A 16986-nucleotide genomic window follows, 5' to 3' on the forward strand; every position below is an offset into this window, starting at 1 on the left:
TATTTTTAAAAATACATTTTTTTGCCAACAGAAATATTGCATAGTATATATAAACTTAAGTTTTTAACTTAAAAAATTTAGACTGATCAGAAGAAAGAAGCAGTTGCTCCTGTACAAGAAGAATCAGATCTCGAAAAAAAAAGAAGAGAAGCTGAAGCACTGCTTCAAAGCATGGGGCTAACTCCAGAATCCCCCATTGGTAAGGATAAGAATATATCCATTTGTACCAAATAGACATGTATTCCTATTCAGCTCAGATGTATCTGAGATGAGTGAGTTGACTTAATATAATTTATATATTTTTCTTATTTGTGTCTCTTAAATATTAATTTTATAATTTATTTGGATTTGTCTGTTTCCACATGTGCTAATTCATGGTTATTTTATTTGTTCAAAAGAGCTGCAAGATTAATTATGTTTATTAACATATACTGAACCACCAGTTAACTTTTCTTGTTAAATCAGTAATTTATTTCAACAAACATTTGTTGAACAAGTTTTTTCTGCCATACTGTATTAAGCTTAAAGATGACTTTGATTCCTGATCTTAACTCTATATTCTTTTCTGTAAGTTAGATAGAGGTATGATCAACCAGAGTTCTAAAAGTATATTAGTGTTCAAAGGTATAGGATTGGAAGGAGAAGCTTATAGCCAGTCTTCCGCTCTCAGTGCTAATAAGGAAAATAATATTGGTAGCTTATTTTGGCAGTGATTTGACCTAGTCTTGTTCTTTTCCTGTGTTATTCATTTTGATAGCAGTGCTAGACCAAAAACCTCAAATATTAGAGATACCGAGGACAATCTAGTTACATATCAAAAAACGTTAAATGCTTACTTAAAATAATTTTGATCTGGCTGTTGTTGTTACAGTGTATTTTAGTTTGACATTGCTGTTCTTTAGGGACCTAAAATTTCAAGGTTAGCTTGTGGGCTAATTCTATCTAGTCCAGGAAACAAATACCAGAGATAATAACTGCTATATGCCTGTTGTGAAAGTACTACGTAACTCTCCTTAGAGCTGATATTTCTAAAAGGTTTCAAGATGAGAAAGCTGATTATTCTCATGACCTGCTTTATTTCTTTGAGCTCATTTGCCTTTACCTTATCGGTAGAATTCAAAGATTGAAATACATTAATTTTTATATCTTTAATAAGCTTATGTTGCATATTGTAATTTTAAAAGTAAATGAATCAGAGCACTATTACCTTATTTAAAAACATACCAAGTTGTTTGCTAATTGTCTAGTCTCCGAGTGATCATTTTCTATGAGCCTTTGGCTTTTGTTTTTCTCCTGTAGGAATTTTTTTGCATTTTCTATTTTTTTAGGACATCAGTTTCACTGAATTTACTTGCTCCTATTTCTTAATTGATAACCCACCTCCATCATCAATTCTTGAAACCTCATTCTTTAGTTGCCTGTGTACGTGTGTTTGTTTCTCTCTCATTCCCCATCTCCAATTTCATTCTTCTTCCCAGTCTTACATTAAATATTCACTTTACATTTTTAACATATGTTCTTTTGATCTGTCCTACATACATTGACATTTTTCAAGGTTTTTTATATCTATGTGTATGTTTTATATACATAAATGTCACTGTACTGTATGTCTCATTTTGTTTATTCTTTTTGTCAAGCAGCATTGCTTGACATGTTGCTACATACAGGTCTAATTAGTTATTTCTGACTCATGCTTACTATTCTGTCATATACTGTACAATATTTTACTTACCTCTTTCCCACTCATAGGCACTTAAATTGCTTCTCTTTGCTATCGCAAGCAACACTGCAAAGAATATATTCTTTCCCACTGAGGACTGTGGAAGAGTTTCTGTGCTGTGTATGTCCAAAAAGTGACTTGCTATGTTATTGTGTATAGGCTTACTTAAATATATTAGGTTTTCCATAACACTCTCAAGAATGACTGCAAATGTTTACCCTCCCACTACTAGTGCATGAGAAAGTAACTATTTCACCATATTTCCATCATCACTTGATATTATCCAATTTTATCCATCTTTCTAAGTTTTGCCAACTTGATTAGGTATAATTCTAAAATGTTTTAATATACATTTATCTGATTACAGCAGGGTTGATCATTTCTTTGTATATCTGTTAACTTCAGATTTTTCCGTTCAATAGTCATATTCTTTGCCCATTTACTTTTGGGATTCTTTATCTTGCCAATTTGTAGGAGTTACTTATGTATTTTAGAGAGGTTGTCTTTGTTTTGTTAGTCTTTTCAAAAATGGCTGTTTGCAGTCTATTGTCAACTCTGTTTATAGTATTCTTCATTGAACAGAATCCTTCATTTTGATGTGATCAGATCTATCAGTTGTAACACTTTCTGTGCTTTTTGGGTTAAAATTCTTTCCTACTTTGAAGACACAAATATATTCTTTTACATTTTTCTATTACGTTTCATAGTTTTAGCCTTCACCTTTAGATATTTGGGTTATATTTTTGAATATAGTATGAGGTATGTATCCAAACTAATTTTTCTCCATATAGTTAGCTAATTTTCTCAGTATCATTTATTAACTAGTCCATCTTTTCCTCCGCTGATACATGATGCCAACTTTGTCATAACAGTTCCCATGTATTTATTCATGGGCATTTTGAGTCTCTGTATTTACACTATTGATCTATTTATCTGATTCTATACTATTAACCCACAGTTTTAATTACTATGGCTTTGTGTTATATCCTAGTTTCTGCTATAGAAAATCACCCCCTTTTTCCTCTTTTTCAAAACAACCCTTGCTTCACAAACGTTTGTCTTCCCCTCAAAAAAAATTAGCGTATTAAGTTTCCCTCAAAATCTTGCTACACCATACAATTGCATTTAGTTATAAGTTTTCAGTCTTTCTAGAAGATCCTCCACACATATAGTGCTTTTTGACCTAAGTCATTGACTTGTTAAAGAGAGTGGGCCAGTTGGTCTCTAGAAGGTTCCACCTTCTGATGGTTTTCTCACATTTAACTTTGTTTCTCTATCCTTTATATTTCCTCTAAAGTGAAAATTAGTTCCAAAAACTTGATTAGCTTCAGGTTGAACATCTCTGGCAAGGGTATCTCATAGATGATGCTGTGTACTTCATATTGTATCACATGAGTAGCAAATACGTGTGGTTGGTTATGTTTGTGATAGCCACGTCTCTCCATCATAGTTACATTTTTTTTCTCCTTGTGACTAGGAAGTAATATCTAGAGATGATACTTTGGCACCATATGAATATTTATTTTTCCATCAACTTTTCACCAAATAATTTTAATACTTATTTATGGTCCTTATTTAAATCAGTTATTTAATTAGGAGTTGCAAAATTGGTTTTGTAATTCCATCTTTTCTTCTACATTAATTGGCCGAAATTCTCCTGTAAAGGGGAGCGTTCCTCAGTAACTAGGACATTTGGTTACTTCGAAGCATTTCCTTTTAGAAAAGCAGGAGATGCTTAATTTTTAATTACTAACAGTCACCTGGAGGTGGCAGATGAGATTTTTAGTATATTTTTTAAATAGATTAGCTAATTATCAGAGAGATAAATGAAGAAAACAATCCTATTTATACTTGCATCAAAAATAAAACACTAGGAATAAATTGAACAAAAAAGGTTAAAGACTTATACTTGGAAATTATAAGACATTGAAGAAAGAATTTGAAGAAGATATAAATAAATGAAATCATATACTGTGTTCATGGATAGGAAGAATTAATATCATTAAAATGTCCATACTACCCAAAGCAATCTACACAGATTCATGGAATCCCTGTCAAAATACCCACGGCATTTTTCACAGAACGAGAATAATCCTAAAATTTACACGGAGGCACAAAAGTCCCTGAATAATCACAACAGTCTTGAGAAAGAAGAACAAAGTTGGAGGTATCACAATACTGATAACAAACTGTATTATAAAGCTATGGTACTTAAAACAGCCTGGCACTGGCATAAAAACAGGCACACAGATTAATGGAACAGAATAGATAGCCTAGAAATAAACCCATGCTTATATGGTCAATTAATCAATAACAAAGGAGGAAAGGATATGCAGTGAGGTAAAGACAGTCTATTCAATAGATGGTATCAGGAAAATTGGACAGATATATGTAATAAAAATGAAACTAGACCACTCTCTCACACCATATACAAAAACACAAAATGGAATAAGACTTAAATGTAAGACCCGAAACGATCTAGAAGAAAACATAAGCAGTAAACTCTCTGACATTGCTGTTAATATTTTTTCTGATATGTCAACTTGAGCCAGAGAAACAAAATAAACAAATGGAGCTACATCAAATTGAAGTGTTTTTGCACAGCAAAGGAAATCATTAATGTACTGAATGGGAGAAGATACTCACCAATATACATCCAATAAGGGGTTAGTATCCAAAACGTATAGAGAACTCATACCACTCAACACCAAAAAAACCCAGCAATCCAATTAAAAATGAGGCAGAGGACCTGAATAGACATTTTTTCAAAGAGGATATACAGTTGGTTAATAGACATATGTAAAGATGCTCAAAGTCACTAATCATCAGAGAAATGCAAATTAAAACCACCATGAGATATTACCTCAACAACTGTCAGAATGGCCATCATCAATAAATCAACAAAAAACAAGTGTTGGTGAGGTTGTGAAGAAAAAGGAACCCTCATGCACTGTTGTTAGAACTGCAAATTGGTGCAGCCATTATGGAAAACAATATGGAGGTTCCTCAAAAAATTAAAAATAGAACTACCTACCATGTGAACCAGCAATTCCACTTCTAGATGTTTATCCAAAGAAATCCAAAACACTAATTTGAAAAGATATATGCACCCCTGTGTTCATTGCAGCATTATTCACAATAGCCAAGATATGGAAGCAGCCTAAGTGCCCATCAATAGACAATTGGATAAAGAAAATGTGGTACATATATACAATGGAATATTACTCGGCCATAAAAAATAATGAAATCTTACCATTAGCAACAACATGGATGGACCTAGAAGATACTATGCTAAGTGAAGTAAGTCAGGGAAAGACAAATACCATATGATCTAACTTATACGTGGACTCTAAAGAACAAAATAAAACATTCATAGATGCAGGGAACAAGCTCATGGTTGCCAGATGGGAGGAGGTTTAGTGAGTAGAGTGAAAAAGATGAGGGGATTAGGAAGTACACATTGGTAGTTACAAAATAGTCATGGGGATGTAAAGTAAAGCATAGGGAATGTAGTTACTAATATGGTAATAACTATAGTTCCAGGTGGGACTAGTCAGAGGGATCATTTCCTAAATTATATTAATGTCTAACCACTATGTGCACCTGAAACTAATATAAAGTAATATCAAATGTCAACTATAATTGAAAAATGAAAAAAGAGGGGGAAGAAGGTGAAGGAGAATAAGAGGTTCAGACTTCCAGGTATAAAACAAGTCATGGGAATGTGGTGTACAGCATAGGGAGTATAGCCAATAATATTCTGATAGTATTGTACAACGTTAGGTGGTTGCTGGACTTCTAGTGATCACTTCTTTAGGTATGTGAATATTGCATATGATGTACACTGAAACTAATGCAATATTGTATGTTAGCTACATTTTAATAAAAATCTTTAAAAAATAATAGATTAGCTAACACTTTATTTAGGATTTTTGTGTACATAGTAATAAGTGAAATTTGCCTGTAATTTTCTTGTACTATGTTCACTGGCCATCCTGGTTATAGTTTTAAAATCGGACAGCTTTCCCTTTTGCTATTTTGTAGAAAAACTTGTAGAAGATAGGTATTACCTATTCCTTAAAAACTTGATAAAATAAAACTGTAAAGCTGCCTGGGATTATGACTTTTTCACTAGTGGGTGGTGGAGAGCAGAGTTGTTTTTTTTTCTTTTTCTTTTTGTTTTTCATTTTTACCATTTCAGGAGTTTCTCTTAATGGTTATAGTCTGTCTATTCAACTCTTTTATTTCTTGTATCCCTTTGGTTTCTTAAAAAACAATAATAAACATTTCTTATAAGTAACAGTTTCTGCCAGTCAGGAATTTAGTAGTGGTTTAGCCTAGTGGTTTTGGCCCAAGGTCTCTCACGGGGTTGAATCCAGGTTGTTAGAGTTGTCATCATCTGAAATTTTGACTAGAACTGAGAGATTGGCTTTCAAGGTGGCTCACCCCCATGGCTTGCAAGTTGGTGTAGGTTGGTAGTAGGAGGGCCGAGTTCTCTCCATGTGGGCCACTCCATGGAACTACTTGAGTATCTTTGCAGCATGTCAGCTGGGTTCTCTTATAGTAAAATGAGATGTGAAACATAGTAAAACATAGTAAAACAGTTTAAAAAAGAGAACCAGGAGAAAGCTATCCTTTTTATGACTTACCTTTGGAGGTTCTGAAGCATCATTGCTACTACATTCTGTCCATTGGAAGAGTCACTAAGTCCAGCCCACATTCACATAGAAGTTGTGGACATTCTTTAAAACCACCAAAATGTTTACAATAAACTAATAAGTTTCTTCATATTTTGAGAGGAAAACATGCTTTTTTTCTTTTTAATATATTATGATTTATATTGGTATGTTTTCTAATGTAAAAGCATATTTACATTATGAAATAAATCTCAGTTACATGATACTATTTTTGTTATACATTGCTGGAATTGTTTGTTAGTATTTAGGCATTCTTCATCTACTCTCATAAAAGTCAGGCCTGTAATTTTTTTCCTTTATCTACATCTCATCTGGTTGTATTATGATGGTTAAATGAGTTATGTGGTGTTCCACCTTTTGTGTTCTGATGCCTAAAAGTCTTTCCAGTATTTATGTAAAATCAGGCCTAAAGAATACAGGATACATGTGAAGGCAGCGGCTGTCAAACTTTTTTGACAGTAACCCACCATAAAAAATATACTTTGTACCATGACCCTGGATACTTTTCTTTTCAATACAGAATATATTTATTAAATATTTTTAATTGTAAAATATAAGAACACTGCTATAGTACCAAAGATTTTTTAAAAACATCAGTATTATTTTCTTAAAATGGACTTTTTCATTTTCCTTATTCTACTGAAAAGAATTTGTTTTGTAAAAAAGATATAGCTAATAAAACCTTTATTAGTTTCTCTTCGTTGGTAGACTCTTATTTATTTCTTCATTTGACTGCTTTTGTCAGAGATCCTTGAGAGCAGGGATAACATTTTACGTTTTGATCCCTGGTGCCCAGCACAGGCTAGACACTTACATATTTGTTGAGTTATTATTAGGTCATATGTCTTTCTAGCTGGTAAAGCCAAATAAAAGCCATACTGCTTTAAAAGCAACAACAAAATCTTATTGTTTAAATTTTAGGAAAATGCATAGTGGAGATTGAAATTTGAATATTTCATAAAAGAAGTGTGACTTGATTTTTTTTTTAAATTAAATTTAAGAGGCCAGTCTTAGGAAAGTTAATTTTAAATACAACGTTCAAGACGTATATTAAATGCAGTGTTCTTAAATATCATGACCAAAAAAAAAAAAAAGTGCCTCTCTTTTTGTATGTGTAGCTACTGTTTTAACTATCTTATAAAGAGAGGAAAACAATACTGACATATTGTCAATTACTCTTTAGCCTGAATCTATCAATTGGGGAGAGTACATTGATTAATGTGATAGTTTATTATCTGGATCTTCTTTTATTAGGAAGAAACAAAAGAAATTTGCTAGTCAAAATAAATATTACTTCATTTTTTTTCCCTTCTCCTTGTAACTTTTGAATATTTTAAATCTGATTTTTAGATAGAATGTTTTCCATGTACCGTCATTTTAGTCTAATTTTAACAAATAGTTCTTATAGTATTTTAATACTATAAAATTTTATTTTTGTTAACTTATAAAAATTTATCTGATTCTCTAAATTACGTTGACTAAAATAAAGGAAATGAAACGTTTAGGGGAGGTTAGTGGATGATAAACTTCATCAGGAGAAGGGGCTATAGAATAGGGAGGAATTAATAGTATTTCAGAGAATTAAGGTTTAAAGCAACACCTTTCAGAACAAAAAGAGTAGCGTATGAAAAACAGCTTAAATGTTGATATTCCAGGCTAGAGGCACTGTATCCACAAGGGGGCATTATTGTAATGGCTATGTTTGAATAATAAGTATCATAGAAGAGACCTCAAAACTTTGAGTTAGAAGCTCACTCCTTCCATTTCACTGTCTTCTACTAACACTTCCATTCCCTACATTCACCTTCTTGACTGTCCACCTTTCTAGGTCCTTCTTTCTGTGAAGGCCCCTTCTTGCCAGAGGCTTTCTTCTACTTGAAAAATAATTGGGCTGTGTGCCATCCTTCATGTGTGTAGTTCTGAGTGGTTGACTCAAATTTAGTTTTAATTAAGCCTAGGTGCATTCTTAGGTCCTTTGTGCTTTAAGAATATTCTAGTTGTTTCTTTATAGGCCAAAAGGTAGCAATGTTGATTTTACATTCTTCGAAGGCCAAGATCTGAGGTGGCAGGAAAAGCCTTCTTGATTGGCTTTTTGTCCTAGAGAATTAGAGTCACAGCCTTACAGTATTGCTTACATAATCAGTGAATGCTGTAGTGTAGGTTTGTTTTTCAATTTGTTTCATATTTCTCCCTCATTTCTCAAAGAAAGAAATAGATGTCTTTGCTCTAAACATCTAAGAAGCTTAAATTTATTTATATACTCACATGTTAATATTAAATCTTTTATTTTGTACTATTAAAAGCTTGTGTTAGGCTATTTTACATACAGAACTGTAAGGCAATCTGATCAAATCACTGCACTTAGTAAGCAAATCATATCTCATATTTGGTAAAAGAATTATTAATAGCTTAGGTTTTTTCAAAGCTTGTCGGACTGTTAAACTGTCTTTAAAAATGAATTCTAGAATTGAGTGTTTTCTGAGATTTGAGTTCAGTTTTTTAAAATCTCTCTTTTCCATGCTTTTATTTGTTCTTAGGGGTCATTTGTTGGCGTACCGGGAGTATAGGGGCATTGCCTGATTGTGCTATTACTGTATTCTTTGATTTTTTTTCTAGACTGAGTTAAAATATGGTAGTCACCAAATAATGCTACCATTCCTTTTTTCCTATTAACGTTTCTCTTTTTCAATAATAGTAATTTTCTTTTTTTTTTTAGGTTTGTCCCTTCTGTGGTATACATTATTTATTATTGCAAGATGAAGTGGGTGGGCTAGACAATAACTTTGTGCACTTAATAAGTCCTCTTATCAGCTGACTTGAAAACTGTCTTTTGGCAGAAGGAATATAGTTTTGGGAGAGAGATGATTATCTAATTACAAATTCGAAGTTATGGTGATTTACTTTGCTTCTGGCTAAGAAACTGTGATAATTTGGTAGCATCACTGCTGTGATTTATTTTTTATTTCTGAAACTTACTTCAGAATTAGCTAGGTTAGTGCTTTTATTTATGTGTAATTACTATTTAACATGTTTCCATAAAGAATTTGAGGTCAAATTTTTTTTTAATGTAGTCTTAACCAAGTAAGATACTGTTGAACTGATTGGAGTCATTGGTATTTGAAGTCACCAGAAAGGGGAAAAATCATATTAAACTGGAAAAGAATATTATAGTTCATCACAGATAATTAGATGAGAGGAATATTACTATTTCCCTCCAATCTTCCTAATATGTTACTTAGAAAAAATTATTTTCCTAAGCATAAAGTATGTAATTTAAAGAATACAAATTTTCTTCTTTGAAAATCTTTAATATGAAAACATTATGTTGCCTCACTATAATTTGACACATATTTGTGCTTACAGCACCATAGGCAAACCACTGTTAGATATTACTCTTTATTCCTATATCATTTGAGACTTTGACTAAGGAAGGCCTCACAGTGAAAGATGGACAAAAAGATGAGAAAATGTAACCTAAGAGAAGTCAAGAGATATTAATATTGTTTTACTTCAGATACAAGTCATTTTTAGATACTTTCAGTTATATATGCAGCACCTAGCACAGTGCCATCCGTATGTGAACTATATGAAGGCAGTCTGGTTCTATCATCATTCCTGAGAGATTTAATCACAAAATTAGAAACATTTGACTATATTTGTGTAGTTCTTTGAAATTTAAGTAATAATTAACCACTGTATCTCAGGAAACAGACATTCTAGCTGTAATTTTTTTTCCTTCTAATCTTATTGGTTACCAATAGAATTTGCCACTGGAAAAACAAGTATGGTCAGTTATGTACCTATATTTAAAATATAATTCATCATACTAAACTTGTACATTTTGTTAGATTAGCAAACCCACTGGTTTTACTGCAGCATGTATAAACGCTTAAACATAATTTTAAGGGTTCAGGGAATGTGACTGTTTCAAAAATAGTCACAAATAGACTTTTAATTAAATACACATTTCTTTAGATTAGTGCCTACATACTTGGAAACTTACATTCTCTTAGTAGACTCTTAAAAGAAGGGCTTGCAGCTCAACATAAAATGTATTAGTCACTTAATATTGTACATCAGAAAATTATTTTAAAAAGATACTTGGGATTGGGGACAATTATGGTAAAATTTAACCAGAAGATGGCAGTGATGATCCTCCTATACTGCAATGGTAATCAAAAAGTTTTACAAATGTAATAGCATGAAATATGCACGTTCTGCTGTTGGTATATAATGTTAAAAGCAACAGTTTAGGGGAAAGCATTTGCTGTTTGTTTTATATACTATGAAAAATGTGTATTTTTCTATAAGAAGGGATTAAGAATATTTTGGGTGTCTGTATCTTTGTCTGTACACTTCAGTTTTTTCTGAATACTGGGGTAAGGAAGTTACCATAAGTCTTGCCTTGTTTAACTTGCATGCATCACTTTATGTTATGCATCATGTCTAGAAGGCATGCTGTTTTATGGCCTGTTTGCATTTTTCACCCAAATTGCTGGAAACTAATGAACATTCTAAAGGAGCCATTCTTTTCATTACAGCCATTTCTCTAAATTGGCCTTTTTTTTTTTTTTAGTGGGGGAAAAAATTAAATCATTTAAGACGTTTATTTTTGAAAGAAAAAATTTTTCAACAAAAATTAACATTTAAAAATGAATCTCAAAAAAACAGTAAATGACTTTTGAAGCATATTTCAGAGTTTTAATTTTGATAGCAGTTATAAATAATATAATCTGGCGATTTTGAAAATGAGAAGTTAGAAAGGGGAGAAGGAATGCTCTCCTTTGAAAATTAGTGCCCAAATTTGGTGTTGGCTGAGATGAAGATGCATCCTTCTATACTCTTGATTTCTTTTTAATATAACGCCCAAATGCATTTTGCCAGAGAAATTGCATGTATTGTCAGCATGCATTGTTAACTTTGTCTTTCTCCTCTTCTTTCTACTGTTCATTTTCATTCGTGTGTTTTTGTTTTTGTTTTTTGGTTTGCCATTGTTTTTTCTTTTTTGTTAATTACTTCATGTTAAATTACTTTTGAAACGTCATAAGCTGAGCAACCTCTCCGTGTAGTAACAGCGGATACCTGTCTGTTTCACTATTTAGTCCCTCCTCCTATGTCTCCATCCTCCAAATCTGTGAGCACACCAAGTGAAGCTGGGAGCCAAGACTCTGGAGATGGCGCAGTGGGATCTAGGTATAGTAATTTTCTTTTAATATTTTAATATACTGTCATTGCTTTAGAGGGACTCTAAATACTTATGTTGAGTTAGTCTTAATATTTTGAAATCTAAATGGCATAGAAATTGTTATAAATTGGGGGACTTTTTTTTGCAATATTTTTACTGTCATACTTCATTAACTTAGTACTGAATAATTAACTGTTTTATGCTAATTATATTAAAATAGAGGTGTTAATTCATTTAAATGTTTTCTGTTTAAGCAAACTTTATATTGGTTATAATGTGACTGTTTTGGTTATAGTGCAAAACTTCTCTGTTGTGCTAAATTCCCCATTCAGTAATTGAAAATATAAACGATATGGCTAAACTGCCCAGTTCTGTTCTATCAATTCACTATTTCTAATTAAGATAGCAAATAATAATGGATAAAATATCAAGAGGAACGAGTAACTGCTAAGGAAATATGGAGAATTTTCACTTCGTTGAGGGCATTATGCTAAGTGAAATTAGAGAAAGACAAATATCGTATGATCTCACTTATATGTGGAATCTTAAAAAATTGGTGGTTGCCAAAGGTGGGTAGATGGGTGGACAAAATGGGTAAAGGGGAGACGGGGTCACAAGGTACAACCTTCCAGTTATAAAATAAATAAGTCATGGGGAAGTAATGTACAGCATGGTGACTATAATTGACAATACTATATTGCATATTTGAAAGTTGCTAAGGCTAAGAGAGTACTTAAAATTTCTAATCACAAGAAAATTTGTAACTATGATGTTGATGTTAACTAGACTTATTGTGGTGATCATTTCACATATATATAATATGGAATCATTATGTTGTACACCTGAAACTAATGTTACGTGTCAGTTATACCGCAGTTAAAAATGAAAAGAGTGCTGCTAGATTTTCCTGATTTCACATCTTCCTTGTGAAACTGTATTTCATGTTTCTTTTAAGATCCTGCACACATGTCATGTCTTGATTTTTAAAAGTTCAGTAAAATTTCAGCTTCTTTCCAGAGATCATATTAGGAAATATGTTATTACCTATTCCTCTCAATCTTTTCTCTCTCTCCCTCCCTTTCTCTCCCTCCCTCCCTCCGTCTCTCCCCCTCCCCCTTTACCTCCTCTCACACATACACATACACATTCACACATGACAATAGGAAGACTTGAACAGCATCATACTCTCTAACTTCTTGTGACAGCAGAAATGAAATTAAACATAGCTAATTAAAATCTTTACTCAGAATCCTTATTCTGAGCCAGGAAGTTATATGTCCTTCTCAGGAAAATCTCAGCACACCTTTTAATAAGAAATAAGCTGAGAAGTTTTATCTTTGTACCTGAGCCCCTTGATTGAAGTTACAAACAAGCAATAAGTATCTGGAAACAGGAAAAAAGAGCAAGGAAGCTAGATAATCCATAAATTTAATAATCCAGGAACTTTAATCAGTTCCTGAATAATCAGGCTATCATTAATAATTAGAGGACACAAAAGGTTCAGTTTGCATTTGATATGTGCTTTCCAGAACTTTTCTGTAGATAGAATCAAAATTACAAATCTAAGCAATTCTGTCATTGGAGTTAAATAACATAATATCATTTAATAAAAATAAAAATTTTCTTTTTAGAAATGATATTACCTTTTAAAATAGTATGTATTATAGACTATTTAGTCTTAAATTTATGTTTAAGGCTAAATTTATTTTTTTATATTCAGACGTCTGTGTTTTACACAAGTATGTTAGTATTCCTTTACTAATAAGCAAGTGGTATTTTAAAGTGAAGGATTTCCTTTTTTACATTACCATAGTAAAAATATTTCCCCAAATAAAATTATTATATTAAATTTCTTTATTTGATGTTATACATTTTTTTAATGTATATAATACATTGTGTTTATTCCAAACTCAGTTTTCTTGATTTTGAATAGAAGTAGGAAGATTATTTTAATGCAGCATCAGCAGGTTTGCTTTCAACAATACTATGAAACATAGTATTTGATTTTCAAAATTAATATGAATTAAAATGTCCTCCTTTCATTGGGAAACCTAGAAATTATTAGAGACCTATTGGGGTATTGTAAATTGGTAGAGGGAGTAAATACTATTAAAAAAACATGTATTTGTATATAGAACACATACTTATGGAACTGTCAATTTAATATTGAATACTATAGATTCAATATTAAAATAAAATGTGGCCCTTGCCTTTATGAAACTTGTATTTCTAGTGATTATATCATTAATTTATGGAAGAAACTAGTCACAGATGATATATCTGATAAGGGTTTAATATCCAAAATATATAAAGAACTTATAACTCAACATATAAAAACAAACAATCCAGTTTAAAAATGGGCAGAGGACACGAACAGACATTTCTCCAAAGAAGACACGCAGATGGCCAACCAACACATGAAAAGATGCTCAGCATCACTAATCATCAGGGAAATGCAAATCAAAACCACAATGAGATGTCACCTGTCAGATTGGCTATTATTGAAAAGACAATAAATAACAAGTGTTGGCAAGATGTAGATAAAAGGGAATCCTCGTGTACTGTTGGCAGGATTGCGAATTGGTGCAGCAACTATGGAAAACAGTATGGAGGTTCCTCAGAAAACTAAAAATAGAACTACCATATAACCCAGCAACTCCACTCCTAGGTATCTATCCAAAGAAAACGAAAACACTAATTTGAAAAGACATATGCACCCCTATATTTATTGTAGCATTATTCACAATAGCCAAGATATGGAAGCAGCCTAAGTATCCATCAATAGATAAATGGATAAAGAAGGTGTGGTATATACACATACACACGTGTACATACACACACAGTGGAATATTACTCAGACAAAAAAGAATGAGATCTTGCCATTTGCAATAACATGGATGGACTTAGAGAGTATTATGCTAAGAGAAATAGGTCAAGCAAAGAAGGACATATATGATTTCACTTACATGTGGAATCTAAAAAATAAAACAAATAGACTCATAGATATAGAGAACAAACTGATGATGGCCATAGGAAAGGAGAGTTGAGATGGGCAAAAAAGGTGAAGGGGAATGAGAGGTCCAAACTTCCAGTTATAAAATAAGTCATCAGGATGTAATGTATAGCTAGAGAATGTGGTTAATAGTATAATTACTTTGTATGGTGACAGATGCATACTAGATTTATGGCATAGATCACTTCGTAAAGTATATAAATGTTAAATAACTATGCTGTACACCTAAAACTCAATATTGTATGTCAACTCTAATTTTTAAAAGTTGAGGATGTTATTCAATGTATTGTAAAGTTTTAAAGATAGTATGCTAACTTGTGTTTAAAGTGTAGATTTTTAATGATAAGTTGTAAAACAAGAAAACAAGTATTTAAATATCTTTAGGGGCATTTGTTCTTATTGGCGAATTAATGCAAAATTAGTTTTTCTAAGTTTGACAGAAGAGGGAAAAAAATCTTTTGAATGAAGTGTCATATTTTTTTAACCTTAATACATACATTGTCTTTGAACTCACTTTAAACATTAATTTTCAAGAGGCTGAGTATGTTCATTTCATACACACATATGAGTAGATAACTATGAATCCCACTAAATCATTTCCAGATTTCATAGTTGAAAGATAGTTAACACTGTTGATTTATTAGTGCTATTGGCAATAAAATAATAGCATTTAAAAATATATGACTTCGAAAAAGAATGCTAGAGTCTGAGAATGAAACAGAATGAACTCAAATTGAGCAGGCATGATGACAAAGAATGATGAGAAAAATAAGAAATATCACTGGAAAGTGCATGAAGATGGATAAGATGGCCAAGACAGCCTAAGATAAGTACACTTGGAGAGTGGGGAAAGATACAGTAGACATTACTAAATATGATATCGAAACATGTCTAAGTCACTATTTCTAAATGCCAAAATTTTCTTTTGGACCTGGTTATTTGTTAATAAATATAAAAGGCCATGAAAAGTGATATTTCTCTGATTTTGCAGATCAGGAAGTTACATTTCATCAATTTTCTAGTGCACTTTCTCAATCACTTCTGTTACCTTTAAAATTTAGTTGGAGGCTGTTGTTACTCTACTGGGAAACCTGTGCCGCCAGTTCCTTTTTTCCATTCTTGATCAGTTTATTCCCTAGGCTTTTGGATTATATTGGAATTTGATTTTACGCCAACAGATGCCTTTAATAAATATAATCCCATATGTCGTGCAGTGTGTTTTCAGTATTGGCTATATTTTTCAGCACTATTTTACTTGATTTTAGACTAAAATGACATAAAGGAGCTCTATGTAATTCATAACAGCCAGAGCTCTCATATAATGTGAAGGCCGTGAACAGAACATTCCTTGGAGAGCAAACCATAGAACCCCTTTTGGTTTAACAAAGCCTAAGTTTGTTGCTGTTCATTGCTTTGTACAAAGTAAATCTTCACTGTGGCCTCCTCTTTCTTTGCATACACAATACTATTTAAATTCCAAGATCTTTATATAGTTTTAAATTGAAGAATTCCTCTACTTCAAGTCATCTAATTGTTTTTAGTGATAAGTTGTATAGAAATTATTTGTTATATTTAAACATAGCAGTTTTAGTTGTACATTTTAACTTAAATGTTACATAAGTGAGACAAATATTTTGACAAAAATGGTAGCACTGAGTGTATTGTGCTTAATGTTTTAATAAGGACTGTGAGCATCATACAGTACTGTACATAATTATTTTATATGTCACTAACCTATAAGAATGCCAATGTGCTAAAGCACCTTTTGTTCTAGTAATGACTAGATTTTGCTTAAGTTGAAAAGATCCTGTGTAAGTCATTCACTTGGTAGGCAAGGCTAATGCACAACCGAATATTTATTTAGTATTGATATTCTCCAAAAGTTTAGTTTAGGTAAATCTTTTGAATGTAAAATATTTTTTTTCTGGGAAAAATCTATTTTTTTCCTAGAGACAGAAATCTTTAGCTGCTTTCTAAAGCAGATGACATGTAAGCTCAAGGCAGTGCTTAACCCATAAATTACATAAGGGTCACATTTTGGCAACTTTAGCTATTTTGTATCCCAGTAGAATAGCCTTTGGCTTTCTTACTGAGAGGCTTTATGTGTTGACTTATTTCCTTTACCAATATGACAATTTCCTGCACACATTTAATGCTTTGGGCAAGATTATAACATGCTAAGATGTTTTAATGTTTCATTAGGAAACTTAAATTTACACTTTTTATAGCTTAGCTTCAAAAATAATATATTATTTGGATTGTTTGATGCTTAGCTGTTCTTATCCATTATTGTACAATAATCTGAAAATACTGTCTTAACTATTCTGAATCATATGTTTGCATCTTTAACCATATTATGCTTATTGCATGC

The 16986-nt window shown here is 32.0% G+C and overlaps 1 protein-coding gene across 5 annotated transcripts in view; it reads left to right on the top strand.

Moving 5' to 3' along the window:
* The window catches only part of DYNC1I2 (dynein cytoplasmic 1 intermediate chain 2), a 49866-nt gene that overhangs the window by 4668 nt on the left and 28212 nt on the right, over positions 1–16986 (top strand). For all 5 annotated transcript variants that reach the window (XM_015596678.2, XM_025039331.1, XM_015596676.2 and 2 more), the window contains exons 3-4: positions 82–199; positions 11520–11610. In XM_015596678.2, the coding sequence (XP_015452164.1) occupies positions 82–199; positions 11520–11610 (209 nt within the window). The remainder of the gene's footprint in view (positions 1–81; positions 200–11519; positions 11611–16986) is intronic.

Source organism: Pteropus alecto, unplaced genomic scaffold, assembly GCF_000325575.1.
Source record: "Pteropus alecto unplaced genomic scaffold, ASM32557v1 scaffold3, whole genome shotgun sequence".
Lineage (NCBI taxonomy): Eukaryota > Metazoa > Chordata > Mammalia > Chiroptera > Pteropodidae > Pteropus > Pteropus alecto.